Source organism: Prionailurus bengalensis, chromosome E3, assembly GCF_016509475.1.
Source record: "Prionailurus bengalensis isolate Pbe53 chromosome E3, Fcat_Pben_1.1_paternal_pri, whole genome shotgun sequence".
NCBI lineage: Eukaryota > Metazoa > Chordata > Mammalia > Carnivora > Felidae > Prionailurus > Prionailurus bengalensis.
In genome coordinates, this window is record NC_057357.1 from 18,728,857 (window position 1) to 18,742,159 (window position 13,303).

Genomic DNA, 13,303 nt, shown 5'->3' on the forward strand with positions numbered 1-13,303 from the left:
CTGCGCCATCGTCAGCCAATCAGCGGCCGTCTCAGGGGTCTCGCGCTTGGGGCGACTCGGGCTGCTGGGTGGCTCCCCCGTCCCTCCTCCCGCCAAGAGTCCCTCTCGTACCTCCCCCCTCCCGCTGGCCTCGCGCGCGCTCGCGCTCGCGCCCGCTCCAGCCTCTTGTGTGTCCTCGCGCCCCCCGCCCGCCCTCCCCGCGCGCAGTGTGCTCCGCTCCCCCCACCCTCCTCCTCCTTCCCCCCTCCCGCCCGCCCCGCGCGCCTCCTCCCTGGGTTCCCCCTCCCCCACCGCCGCCTCCTCCTCCTCCCGCCCCAGGGTGAGCTCGAGCCACCTCCCTCCCTCCCTCCGCCATGGATCCCGGCAACTGGAGCAGCTTCATCTTCCAGGTAACAACCCCCTCCCCCCGCCCCCCCACCCCCCCTTCCCACACCCCCTCCCGCCCGCCCTCCCTCCCGTCCCACCCCCCCTCCGCGCGCCCGGTGCGCGCGCAGCTGTCCCCCTCCCTCCCTCGCGCCCTCCCCCGCCCTCCCCGAGGCGCCGGCTGGGCGCGCGCGCGGCGGGGGCCGAGGCTGCTCCCTCGCTCCCCCCACCCCGCCCCGCCAGGCTCCAACCGCCGCCGCCGCCGCCGCCGCCGCCGCCGCCGCCCGGGCCCCCGCCCCCTGCCCCCGGCCCCCGGCCCCGCGGGGCCTCCCGCCCCCACCCAGGGGGCGTCGCCGCCGCCGTCGCCGCCGCGCTCCGCGGCCCGCCAGGCGCCCTCCTTCCCTCCCTCCCGCCGGCCGGGGTGCGCGGGCGGCGGGGCGGCCCGCGGGCCATGCGTTCGGCGCGGCCCAGCCCGGCCGGCCGGGGGCGGCGCCCCGAGCCCGGGCCCCGCGCGGCCCGCGCCCCCGGCCCCCGCTGAGCCCCGGGGGCCCCGCCGTGGCCGAGGCCATGTTCCCCGTGTTCCCTTGCACGCTGCTGGCCCCCCCCTTCCCCGTGCTGGGCCTGGACTCCCGGGGGGTGGGCGGCCTCATGAACTCCTTCCCGCCACCTCAGGGTCACGCCCAGAACCCCCTGCAGGTCGGGGCTGAGCTCCAGTCCCGCTTCTTTGCCTCCCAGGGCTGCGCCCAGAGTCCATTCCAGGTGAGTAGGGGCCGGCCGTGGCGGGCCGGGCCGGGAGGGCGCCGACCCGCGGCCGCGGCCCACACGGCGCCTTGTCTTCGCAGGCCGCGCCGGCGCCCCCACCCACGCCCCAGCCCCCGGCGGCCGAGCCCCTCCAGGTGGACTTGCTCCCGGTTCTCGCCGCCGCCCAGGAGTCGGCCGCCGCCGCGGCCGCCGCCGCAGCTGCCGCCGCCGCCGCCGCCGTCGCTGCTGCGCCCCCGGCCCCGGCCGCCGCCTCCACAGTGGACACAGCGGCTCTGAAGCAGCCGCCGGCGCCCCCGCCGCCGCCCCCGCCGGTGTCGGCGCCCGCTGCCGAGGCCGCGCCCCCTGTCTCTGCCGCCACCATCGCCGCAGCCGCGGCCACCGCCGTCGTAGCCCCAACCTCGACGGTCGCCGTGGCCCCGGTCGCATCTGCCTTGGAGAAGAAAACAAAGAGCAAGGGGCCCTACATCTGCGCCCTGTGCGCCAAGGAGTTCAAGAACGGCTACAACCTCCGGAGGCACGAGGCCATCCACACGGGAGCCAAGGCCGGCCGGGTCCCCTCGGGTGCTATGAAGATGCCCACCATGGTGCCCCTGAGCCTCCTGAGCGTGCCCCAGCTGAGCGGAGCCGGCGGGGGAGGGGGAGAAGCGGGTGCGGGCGGCGGAGCGGCCGCCGTGGCCGCGGGTGGCGTGGTGACCACGACCGCCTCGGGAAAGCGCATCCGGAAGAACCACGCCTGTGAGATGTGCGGCAAGGCCTTCCGCGACGTCTACCACCTGAACCGACACAAGCTGTCGCACTCGGACGAGAAGCCCTACCAGTGCCCGGTGTGCCAGCAGCGCTTCAAGCGCAAGGACCGCATGAGCTACCACGTGCGCTCACATGACGGCGCTGTGCACAAGCCCTACAACTGCTCCCACTGTGGCAAGAGCTTCTCCCGGTGTGCACGGGGCCTCGGCCGCCCACTGGGCGGGTGGGGAGGGAGGGACGGCTACGGAGGTGGCCTGGCCTTGGCTGGCGGGGAGGGAGGAGGTTTCTGAGGACGGGGACCGGGAGCCACTCCCCGGGAGGAGGGAGGAAAGCCTCTCCTGGTTACCAGGGAGCAGGGGGTGGTACTTAGCCAAGGAGGTGGGTCCTCCGGTTGTAAGAAAGCTTCGCGTGGGAGGAGGACCAGCCCGCCCTGCGTCAGGGGGAGGGATTTCCTGCCGCGCCAGCGCTCCGAAGCCTTGGGCTGGGCCGAAAAGGCAGGGGTCTTTGGAAAGGCCGGTCGTGCTAAGTTGGGTAGAATTGGGAGCGCGTCCGCTCCCCAGGCCCCTAACCCCAACCCCAACGTGTTCCCAGGCCGGATCACCTCAACAGTCACGTCAGACAAGTGCACTCAACAGAACGGCCCTTCAAATGTGAGGTAGGAAGCCCGCCGCCTCCTGTCCCGGTTTTCATGATTTTGATCCTCATTGTAGCTGTCTGAGCTCAGCCTCTCAGACCCCCTTTTTCTCTCTCTTCTTTTTGCTTTTTCACTCCATTTTCTCATCTCTTCTTCAAGACCCTGTCATCTCACTCCCATTTCCTACAGATCAAAGATCCCCAAGGCTCTGATTCCTTTAACCTCTTGCCCCCCTCTCCCCACTCCCCAAAGCTTTAACTCTCCTGACACCCCCCACGCCCCTCCCCCCTTCCCCAGAAATGTGAGGCAGCTTTTGCTACGAAGGATCGACTGCGGGCGCACACAGTACGACACGAGGAGAAGGTGCCATGTCATGTGTGTGGCAAGATGCTGAGCTCGGCTTATATTTCGGACCACATGAAGGTGCACAGCCAGGGCCCTCACCATGTCTGTGAGCTCTGCAACAAAGGTACATGCTGAAAGATGCTGGGAGGGCCAGGGACAATGGGTAGGGGACAAAGCCAGAGGCCCTTCCACAGACGTGGGTTAAAGGTGTTGTAGTCCAGAGCTCATGGCATTTAGAGCCCTTTAGGAAGCAAATGGAACAACATCAGGAGGACTGAACCTCATTAAGTTTTGAGAGGTGTTGACTGGAGGAGATGACCTACCCGGAAGAGTCAGTCTCGGGGTGGGTAGGGAGGGTGGGAGCAGGACTGCTGTGGGGAAGGAGTGGTCAAGAGCCAGTTCCCAAGGGTTGGAAGCCAGGGTTTCAGCTGTGTGGCCACATGTTCTGCTCTTTGGCTCCTGGGGCAAGCAGAGCGCGTTGGCAGGGGTTTAACAAGCTCGCGCCCTGCCCCAGGAGCAGAAAAAGCTGCTTTTAAACAGATTCACATATTCACGGAGTAATTGGGCTGAGACTGTATGGGGCCCTGGAGGGAGGGGACACAGCCGTCTCTGCTGAGGGTCAACTCTTCAAGTGGCTAGGAATCAGTGCGCTGTCATCCCGGAAGAGGTCCCCCAGCCACGGAGAATAGGCTCTGTGGGCACCAAGGCTAGGAAGCTGACACCACTCAACCAGGCCCCAAACTTAGGGAGGAAATGTGCCCCACCAGCCCCAACAGAGTAGCTGGCCCCAGGCTACCAAGGATATGGTGGGAGGAGGACAGGGCCATCTGAGCAGGGCGTCCCCAGCCTAGGAGAACAGCCCCGTCTCTGGGGTCTCCACCTGGCTGACCCCCCATCCCCCATCCCAATCCACCCCCCCCCCCCCCAATAGGCTTCACCACAGCAGCATACCTGCGCATCCACGCGGTGAAGGACCACGGGCTCCAGGCCCCGCGGGCTGACCGCATCCTGTGCAAGCTGTGCAGCGTGCACTGCAAGACCCCTGCCCAGCTGGCCGGCCACATGCAGACCCATCTGGGGGGGGCCGCCCCCCCTGTCCCGGGAGACGCCCCCCAGCCACAGCCCACCTGCTGAGGGGGACCCCCGCACCCACCAGGCAAGGCGTGGGGCATGGCTGGGGGGGGTGGGATGGGTTGTGTGGGACGAGGGGGCTCAAAGGGCCCAATAGGGGATCTCAGGAAGGCCAGGGATGCCCATCCATCACTGAAATTAGGGAGACTTCTGGGGACAGGGAAGGCCCTTCAGGACAACTGGGTAAGGATGCAGGCGGAGGCCTCTGGGGACCAAACAGGAAGTGAGCAACGGCTGTGTCCCAGGGGAGGGAGTCTGGGAATGAGTCTGGGGCAGGGGGCGAGGCTCTTGCCTTTCAGATTGTACTGTGATCTCCTGGTGTCTCTCGCTGTGCAGGTACCGGTGAGGTCTGTCCTATGGCAGCGGCGGCGGCGGCGGCGGCTGCGGCGGCGGCGGCGGCAGCGGTGGCGGCTCCCCCGACAGCTGTGGGCTCCCTCTCGGGGGCCGAGGGGGTGCCCGTGAGCTCTCAGCCACTTCCCTCTCAGCCCTGGTGAGCTCCAGGTTGGTGGCGGGGAGAGCGGAAAGTGGAGGAAAGTCCCTTGGTACCGTCTCCTCTTCCCCTCTCTTCCCACCAACTCCTCACTACTTCCCCACCAACCAAGGAGCCTCCAGAAGGAAAGGAGGAAGAGATGTTTCTTAGGGGAATTCGCTAGGTTTTAACGATTTGTTTCTCCTGCTCCTCTCTTCTCCCTGTCAGACCTGACCCCACACAAACACCTGTCCCCTCGGTTGTGTTGAAGCCCCCTGGACAGTGGGCAGGGGTGGCAGAGGACAGGAGTGGCCACTGCCCTCACCCCCTCTCCTCCCTGTAACCCCCTGCCCTGCCCTTCCAGGGATCTGTGAGCCTTCTCCTTGATGGTCCTTGCTCTCCTCCTTCCATCTCCCCCCACCCCCCACTACTGTCTGCTGCCCCTCCCTGGGGAGTTGGTGCTTTTTTTTTTTTTTTTTTTTTTTTTTTTTTTTTTTTTTTCAGGGGGAGGGAGGAGAGGAAGGAGGGGAATCAAAGATTCTGTCCCAGAGGGGAAAAGGTGAGATTGGAGAAGGGGCAGAAGCAGGGAAGGCAACGGTAGTACCTTCATAAGGTGGGGTTGTTTAGGGTCAGGCCCTAAACATTGTCCTACTTAGAATCTGTCAGGGGAAAACACGTCAAGGGGAGCAAAAGAAGGAGCCACTAGGGCCAGAGGCAGGATAAGAGATGGAATTTTAGGGTGCCAGGGTAAACGGGGGGATCCAGGGACTAGAGGTGCTTCCTGGGGGTGGGGGGAATGCAGTCACAGTGTCTCCCCCGTCCCTCTTCCACCCCAGCTCCAGCCCTGGCCTTTTCTTTTCATCCCTCTCCCCCAAGACAGAAGCTGTGGCCCTGGCCATGTCATCGTGTTCCTGTGTCCCCTGCATGTTCCCCACCCTTCATCCCCTCCTTTTGCGCGGACCCCATTACAATAAATTTTAAATAAAAACCTGTCTCTGACTCTGGATTGGATGAGTTGCTCTCACCAAACCCTCTGTCCCCACCCCCAAGGAGTTTCAGCCGGGTGTCGGTCCCAGCCTTGCTCTCGACCCAGCGTGGCTCTGGGGCGCTGGCTCCTCCCTCACCCTCACCGGAGGCAGCACCAGTGGCTGCAGTCCAGATCCAGGGTGGGGCCGAGGCTCCAGTGACTGGAGAGCAGGTTCCAGGACTCCCAGGTCTCCGGAGAATACCCAATCTGGGCAGGCCCAGAATAGCCACTGGAGGTTTGAAGACGCCTGGGTTAGAAACCCAAACAGTTACCAGACAGAAACGCTGCTCTCCCCCATCCACACCCCTTGCCTGCTGCTGAGACCCCCGCCGAATACCTGCACACCCTCAAGGCCCTAAGAGGTGACGGCCGGTGGTGGAGTTGCAGAAAGGACGGGGGAAGTCAGCCCCGGGACTGGGAGCAGTGAGGGCGAGAAGAAAAACCGCACTGCTCCCCACCTGTCCCTTTCACCCTAGGCGTGGCCCATTCTGCGTTTGCGGGCTCCGCGGCCCCAGCCCCCTTCCTGTTCCAGACTGCCCCTGCAGCCTCTGCCCTGGAATTCCCTTCTGAGTCCTGCTCCAGGGGCCCTGGAGCCTTCCAGCGCCCATTTCTGCTGCTGCTTCCTCGAGGGTAGAGGGACTTCCTGTACTGCAGGCTCCGCTCTCTTAAAACCCCACCCTGTTCTTCCTGAGCAGCCTCCCTAAGTTTTGCCTCATCTCCCTTCCCCTCTTTCTGCTTGTTGGGGTGCCACCACCGGGTCCCGCCTGTCTCACAGGTCCCGTCTCCTCGCAGACCCCTCTCGGTTTCCCCCGGCCCCCTGCCTCTGCCAGGACCCCCGGTGACCGTTGGCGGGAGGGGCCCGGGGCTTGGGAAGGGGGCACCCCCAGGAGGCGCGCGTGGGAAGGGGTAGGGAGGGGGCGCGAGTGGTTACCCGGCCGGTTGCCCGGGTAACGCGGGGCCTGGCACGCGTGGCTCCCTGGGGCTGGCCGGGACGGGCGGGAGGCGAGCTAGGGGCGGGGGCGGTGCGCGGCGGCAGCGGAGCGTAGGGGAGGGGACCTGAGAGGAGCGAGAGGAGGGGACGAGCAGAGGGGAGGGGAGACCCGCCGCCTCCCTCCCTCGCTCGCTGACTCGCTCCCTCCCGGGCTGCGGCTGCTGCAACGGGGCGGCGGTGGCAGCAGCAGCGGGAGCAGTCTAGAAGCCGGCGTCGAGGTGAGACGGGGATGGACAGAGGCTGCGGGTAGGAGTGCGCGGACAGACGGCGGACGCCGGGAGGGCTGCACCGGAATGCGGGCGCCTGGCGGACTGGCTGGTGGTGCTGGGCGCGCCACGCCGATGGGAGGAGGAGGCGCCGGTTCCCCGGGGGTTGAGGGAATCCCTGAGAGAGGGGCTGAGAAGGGGCTCAGAGGAAATGCCCAGGTCCCCCAGGGAGGGGCGGGGGCGTCTGCGCCCCAGACGCGCAGTGAGAAAACTGCACCGGCGGGGCACCCAGGGAGGAGGGGAGGATGCAGAGGGAGTGGAATGTGAGTATCGGTCCTCTGCCCAGTGTGCCTGTCTGCCTGTCGGAGTGTTACGAGCGTCTGCACAGCTTGTTGATTTCGGGGTGCTGGGGCATCTGCTAGGATCTGAGAGTCTGGCTCTTAACGGGTGGACCCAGGAAGAGACCATGGGGAGGGTCCTGTTTTCAAAAGGGTTAATCTCCCCGGGGCTCTCCCAGCAGAAGACTTTGAGCAGAGCAGTCCTCCCCAGGGATGTCCCACCCTAAGGCAAAGGAAACCCCAACTTTTCTTCTTCTCCCCAGAGGCAGCCCAGGGCTGGCCCTAAGACAGGAGCATAGCCCTCTTGGGCTGCAGTGCCGAGAGCCACCTCTTTCCTCACACCAAACCTGTCTCCTCCTCTTCCAGGATTGCTGCTGTCTCTGCTGCTCCATCCACTCCATTGAGGTCCTCTCCTCTCTCCCCTCTCAAGATGGCAGCCAGCAGCTCTGAGGTCTCGGAGATGAAGGTGATAGAAGAGGGTCCCCAAACCCAAGGAGAAGGGCCTGGCCATTCTGAAGCCGAAACTGGCCCTCTCCAGGTCCCAGCCGGGGTCCCAGATGAGCCAGAGGCCCTGCAGCCCGGCCCAGACGACACTGGGGCCCCTGTGGACTCAGAAACCAAAGCTGGACTGGCTCCAGAAACCACAGAGACCCTAACTGGGGCCCCAGGAACAGCCCAGGCCAGAGACCTCAGCTCAAGTCCAGGAGGGGAGTCAAATGCCAACCCCAGCCCCAAAGAAGCACACCAAGAGCCGGCACCCAAACCAGAAGCAAATAAAGAGGCCACTGCAGACCAGGGGTCTGATCTGGGGTCTACAGCCCCACTTGAGCCAGCCTCAGAGTCTGCTCCCCAGCTGGACACCCAGTCAGACCCTCAGCCAGACTGCCAGCCAGATTCCCAGCCCACCCCCAAGTCAGCTCTTCAGCCAGAGCCCCCTACCCAGGAGGACCCCACCCCTGAGGTCCTGACTGAGAGTGTGGGGGAAAAGCAAGAAAATGGGGCAGTGGTGCCCCTGCAGGCTGGCGATGGGGAAGAGGGCCCAGCCCCTCAGCCTCACTCGCCACCCTCAACAAAAACCCACCCAGCCAATGGGGCTCCTCCCCGCGTGCTGCAGCAGCTGGTTGAGGAGGATCGACTAGGAAGGGCTCACAGTGGGCATCCAGGATCTCCCAGAGGTAGCCTGAGCCGCCACCCCAGCTCCCAGCTGGCAGGGTCTGGGGTGGAGGGGGGTGAAGGCACCCAGAAACCTCGGGACTACATCATCCTCGCCATCCTGTCCTGCTTCTGCCCCATGTGGCCTGTCAACATCGTGGCCTTCGCTTATGCTGTCATGGTGAGCCCCATGGGACCCTGGCCCAGGCCTGCTGTGGCTCCCAGCTTCCTGCCAGCACCTGGACAGAACCCCGGGAGTAGCCTTGTCTTCCCCTCTCCTCTCTGCATGGATCTCACTTCCCAATTATGGGGATTTTCCCGGCCTCTCCCTAGGACTTTACCGTCTGAGCCACCACTGCCCTACCCCGTCAGGTGGGAGGGATGCCAAGGCGTGTTTCACGCCACCTTGCTGACCTGTGCCCTCCTCCCCCTGCCTCCCCAACCCTCTTTCCTCCTTTAACCACTGTCCACGGGGGCCCGCCTGTCTCCTCTGGACAACTCTTTCACCTGATCCCTGCTGGGCTGCCTTCTCCTGACCTGGGCCATGGTGCCCCACCCCTCACCCTAACCCCAGTCCCGGAACAGCCTGCAGCAGGGGGACGTGGATGGGGCCCAGCGTCTGGGCCGCGTGGCAAAGCTCTTAAGCATCGTGGCGCTGGTAGGGGGGGTCCTCATCATCATCGCCTCCTGCGTCATCAACTTAGGCGGTGAGTGGGGGTCTGGGACAGGCTGGGAGGAATGGAAGGGTTGGCAAGGGCAGCTTTACTAACCCCTACCCCTGCTCTCTCCTGTCTGTCCTCCCTACTTCTCCTTTGTCTCTCCTTGTCTCCCCCTCCCCCCTACTGTCTCTGTCTGTCCCTCCCTCTCCTCTCCCACAGTGTATAAGTGAGGGGCTCTGCCCCGCATTCCAAGATTTTTCTTCCTGTTGGGAGCTGCCTTGGGCCCATCCTCCCCTGGGGGGAGCCCAATCGATGGCCCAGGCCCGCACCCATAGGGACCAAGGGAGCCTGAGCGGCCTTGTTTACAGCCAGCTTCTTTCCTGCTCCTGCATCCTGCCAGGCTCCTGTGCCAACCGTAGGCCTCTCTTCTTCCTGCACTGTTTCCAACCTCCCTGCACTTCTGCCTGCATCCCCTCCAGCCTCTTGGCCTCCCTATCCCTGCACTTCTGGAAACCTCCCTGCACTTCTGGAAATCTCCCTGAAGGTCTCACAAACTCTCTCTGCTCTCACCCTCCCTGCACTCCTCCCAACTTCCCGAATTCCCTGCACCTCAGCCCCAGTGTCCCCCTTTCAACTTTCACTGTCGTGGCATATTTCCCCATTCCTTTCTTCCTTCTCCCCGGTATCATCTCTCCTTCCCCTTTCACACCTTCTGCCCCCTTCCTGCCTCATCTCCCCTCAGCATTTCTTCCTCCCCTCAGGATCCTTTCCTCTTCCCTCTTGCCACCGTTTTCTCTGCAAAAACTCCAGCACGTAGGTCAGGCTGGGGGAGGGGAGCGGTATCAGGGGAGGGCTCCCCAGCCTGGGTTCCGACTATTTTCTGCTGGGCCCACCCAGGTCCTGACGCCCCCGGAGCGCCTCTGGGTCGCAGAGCTGGCAAGCCAGGCCTTGTCTGGGGACTTGTGCAGGGTGTCGTGCACTCTTGCTAGCTCTGTTCTGAACACGCACCTGCGAGGAGGAAGGGGCGTGGCTGTTGACCCTCTCCGGTCAGCCCGAGTTGACCTGCCCCACCTGGGCTTTTTAACCCGGTCAGCGAGTTTCTTAAAGGCGTCGGGACTGGGGTCATTCACGTGCTTTGTAGCGAAAGAACCCCGAAATAGATCCAAAGCTCCCAGATGCAGGGAGCGAATGAGGGGCGGGAAGCTCTATAATTATTTTCCAAGAGGACGAGAGAGGTTTGTTGCACGCGACAGTCCGCTAGGGAGGCGGGGACCGAGCTATGACGCTGTTTGGAGTTGGCGGGTTTTGTTTTCTTAAAAAAAAAAAAAAAAAAAAAAAAAAAAAAAAAAAGGCGTGGGGGAACACTAAAAGTCTTTAAAAAAAAAAAAAAGATACATCAAACAGATTCTCCCTCTTTGTATGCCGGATGCTGCATGAGTCTGAAACACCAATAAACGGAGACTGCATGAGACTCGCCTCTAAGCCTCAGTTGGTCCTTACGTCTGTCCGCCGCCGCCGGGGCCCGTGGCACTGCCCTCTTTCGGGCAGAACCTACTGGGTGGTGTGCGCATGCGACGACCCGGTGGCCATCTTTACTGTGGGCCGAAGCCAATTGTGCCCGAGCCTACCTGCGCATGTGCAATCCTCCCCTTGCTTTCCTTTTCCAAGTAGCTTTGGCTAGAGCGGAGCCTTCCGCGCCATCTCTGTGCGCCTGCGTACTGTGACCCTGCGCAGCCCGGGAGGCGGGTCTTAGCTCCAGGTGCGTACGGCGGCTGAAGTGGCGGAACTGCGAGGTGTGGGGAGAGGGCGTCGGATCCAGGTGTGGAGAGGGGCGGTGTGAAGGCGTAAAGAGCGGCTCCGCCCCTCTCTGGCCCAGAAAGTGGTTCCGGTGATTCCTGGGAATCTTGGAGTACCGGATCTGGATCCGTGGGGCGGGGTCCTCGGAGGGGACTCAGCGCCCCCTCTTGGGAACCGGCGGTCTCGTCGCAGGGACCGTTGTTGGAGCCTGATTGGTTGCAGAGACAATTCCTAAACTCCTGGGCAGCCCAATCCCTTGGGGGAGGGGGACGGGAGGCCCCCCCCCCCCTCCAGCGCCCCCTACACCCCCCCCCCCCCCCGGCTTACTACTCCTGCATCCCCTATCATCGCAAGGCCCCTCCCCTAGTAGCCTATGTCCCTTGTTCGGGGTCATGGAGACATTTCGGCCACCACGGCGGCGCCTCTGTCTGAAGAAGGGGAAGTGACCTCTGGCCTCCAAGCTCTGGCCGTGGAGGATACCGGAGGCCCCTCTGCTTCGGCCAATAAAGCCGAAGAAGAGGGGGAAGGAGGCCGGGAGGAGACGGAGCATGAGGGGTCCGGGGCTGAGGAGGTGCAGGGAGAAGCCCCCAGTGCTGACGGGGAAGAGCAGGCCAAGGGAGAATCCGAAGACTGGTACGTGCCCTGCAGTGATGAGGAGGTGGAGCTGCCCGCGGATGGGCAGGCCTGGATGCCTCCCCCCTCCGAAATCCAGCGGCTCTATGAACTTCTGGCTGCCCACGGTACCCTGGAGCTTCGGGCTGAGATCCTGCCCCGCCGGCCACCGACACCTGAGGCCCAGAGTGAAGAGGAGAGATCCGATGAGGAGCCTGAGCCCAAAGAGGAGGAAGAGGAAAAGTGAGGGCACACCCTTACACCTTGTTCCTGGGGCTTGCTTCCTTTGATGCCCGGAGGAAATTGGGAGGGGAGGTGGGACCCTGGAGCATGGAAAGTGTTGGCACAGAAGGGGGGGGGGGGGGAAGACCGGCAGGGTGGGGTATTTGGGGAGACCACTCTCACCCTTCACCCTATGTCCACCTCTCCCAGACCACACATGCCTACAGAATTTGACTTTGATGATGAGCCAATGACACCAAAGGACTCCCTGATTGACCGGAGACGCACCCCAGGTACAGACAAGGGGGGCGGGGGGGGGGGAGTGGTGAAGAGCCTCTACTCCCACTGACCTAAAAAGTGACTGCTTAAAAGAGGCCTATGCTTGGTGCCTTGGTTGCTACACAACTTGTAGCTGCAGGAATGAGCATTTCCCCCAGTGTTGCCCTCCTTCCGGCTTGGATAGATACCTTATCTTCCTTTACAAAACTTTCACGAATAATTCTATAATGGTCCCCATTCCTTTTATCTCTGTCTCCCTAAAAGTTCAGGTCTTTCTGGTAATTCATTATTATCTAGATCCTCATCCCTCTACTCCCGTGTACATCTCCTAACCTGACCCAATTTAACACCCCATGTGCCTTCCTAGAATTTACCCTTAGAGCCATTCTTGATTTCTCTTTCTCTTACCCCAACATTCAAGCCAGCAGCAAGTTCTGTTAGCTCTCTACCTCCATGTTTCCAAGTTCATCTGCTACTCTCCGCCTCCAATACCACACCCACATCCAAGCCATTATTTCTCTTGCCTGGATATTTGCAGTGGCTCCTAACTGGTCTCCCTGCTTCCATTCTCAGCAACTAGAACGATCCTATTAAAATATAAATCACGTCACTACTGTGTTTAAAATTCTCCAAAGGATTCCATCACTGGAGGAAAGAGCATGTCAAGAGAATCCATACACTGCAACTCCCCTCCCCTGTCCCCCCCCCCCCCCAACTCTGCCACTCCCTGGGTCACCAAGGCTTCCAAGGACATTTCCATTTAAACTAAGAGATCCAAGCCACTCCTCTTGACTTTGGCCTGTGAGTCGATTCTTTGAGCACATCTTTCAGTCTCCTCCCCCAGCTTTCTATACTCTTCTTTGAACAGGCCTCCCTGCTCCTGCCTGGGGCCTTTGTACTTGTCCTTCCCCTGCCTGGATACCCTTCCCTGGTCTCCACATTACTGGCCCCTTCTCGTGGTTCAGACCTTCACTGCTTACCCCATCTGAGGCCGAGCCCTAAACCTCAGAACCTCCACGACAGAGGTCTGGAATTCTCTATGTTTAATGAGCTCCGCAAGTAATTAATTAACATCCGGACAGGTCTGGTGCACACTGTTTCCCATCCACATTTCTTACCTTACTTTTCTCTAGGGAGCTCAGCCCGGAGCCAGAAACGGGAGGCTCGCCTGGACAAGGTCCTCTCAGACATGAAGCGGCACAAAAAGCTGGAGGAACAGATCCTTCGCACTGGCAGGGACCTCTTCAGCCTGGACTCCGAGGACCCCAGCCCCACCAGCCCCCCACTCCGGTCCTCAGGGAGTACTCTCTTCCCCCGGCAGCGGAAATACTGACTGCTGCTCCTTCCGCCACCTTTAGGATGCAGGGTGTACACGTCCTGGGACCTGGGCCCTCCTTCCCTGACCCGGGGCACTGGGGAAGAGGACAGAGACTCCCAAGCTCCCAACACCGCACCTTGCCAGAAGGAGGACATGTGTGTATTTACGTTTTCTGGTGAACATCTCTTTGGAGAACCTGGGTTGACTTTTCTGAATCTAAAATAAAAAACAACAAAGTTATCTTCTCTTAG

At 62.4% G+C, this 13,303-nt stretch overlaps 3 protein-coding genes and 2 long non-coding RNA genes across 12 annotated transcripts; 3 read left to right on the plus strand and 2 right to left on the minus strand.

Annotated features, from left to right (window-relative positions):
* Positions 1 to 266: 266 nt before the first annotated feature.
* On the plus strand, positions 267 to 5,443 carry MAZ (MYC associated zinc finger protein). Of its 5 annotated transcripts, none has more exons than XM_043560085.1 (6): positions 267 to 389; positions 1,036 to 1,122; positions 1,206 to 2,062; positions 2,464 to 2,527; positions 2,804 to 2,975; positions 3,783 to 3,985. In XM_043560085.1, the coding sequence occupies exons 1-6, from the start codon at positions 354 to 356 to the stop codon at positions 3,983 to 3,985; spliced, it is 1,419 nt and encodes a 472-aa protein (XP_043416020.1). In that variant the 5' UTR covers positions 267 to 353. The 5 variants fall into 5 exon arrangements, with proteins under 5 accessions (XP_043416020.1, XP_043416021.1, XP_043416022.1 ...); XM_043560086.1 differs by lacking the exon at positions 3,783 to 3,985 and adding an exon at positions 4,319 to 5,443 and having other exon boundaries at positions 268 to 389; XM_043560083.1 differs by lacking the exon at positions 267 to 389 and having other exon boundaries at positions 869 to 1,122.
* LOC122471472 lies at positions 2,878 to 3,915 on the minus strand. Its single transcript, XR_006294191.1, has 3 exons — positions 3,803 to 3,915; positions 3,221 to 3,310; positions 2,878 to 3,092 (listed from the first exon to the last, which is right to left on the minus strand). It is a non-coding gene; the product is annotated as an uncharacterized LOC122471472 (long non-coding RNA).
* On the minus strand, positions 5,267 to 6,598 carry LOC122471473. Its single transcript, XR_006294192.1, has 2 exons — positions 5,816 to 6,598; positions 5,267 to 5,725 (listed from the first exon to the last, which is right to left on the minus strand). It is a non-coding gene; the product is annotated as an uncharacterized LOC122471473 (long non-coding RNA).
* Positions 6,563 to 11,377, plus strand: PRRT2 (proline rich transmembrane protein 2). 4 transcript variants are annotated; one of them, XM_043560091.1, is made up of 5 exons: positions 6,612 to 6,715; positions 7,380 to 8,346; positions 8,740 to 8,872; positions 10,496 to 10,583; positions 11,270 to 11,377. In XM_043560091.1, the coding sequence occupies exons 1-4, from the start codon at positions 6,699 to 6,701 to the stop codon at positions 10,546 to 10,548; spliced, it is 1,170 nt and encodes a 389-aa protein (XP_043416026.1). In that variant the 5' UTR covers positions 6,612 to 6,698; the 3' UTR covers positions 10,549 to 10,583; positions 11,270 to 11,377. The 4 variants fall into 4 exon arrangements, with proteins under 4 accessions (XP_043416023.1, XP_043416026.1, XP_043416027.1 ...); XM_043560092.1 differs by lacking the exons at positions 10,496 to 10,583; positions 11,270 to 11,377 and adding an exon at positions 9,044 to 10,300; XM_043560089.1 differs by lacking the exons at positions 10,496 to 10,583; positions 11,270 to 11,377 and having other exon boundaries at positions 8,740 to 9,036.
* On the plus strand, positions 10,562 to 13,292 carry PAGR1 (PAXIP1 associated glutamate rich protein 1). The gene is made up of 3 exons (XM_043560093.1): positions 10,562 to 11,476; positions 11,666 to 11,748; positions 12,868 to 13,292. Exons 1-3 carry the CDS (start codon positions 10,995 to 10,997, stop codon positions 13,065 to 13,067), a joined length of 765 nt encoding a protein of 254 aa, XP_043416028.1. The 5' UTR covers positions 10,562 to 10,994; the 3' UTR covers positions 13,068 to 13,292.
* Positions 13,293 to 13,303: the final 11 nt, after the last annotated feature.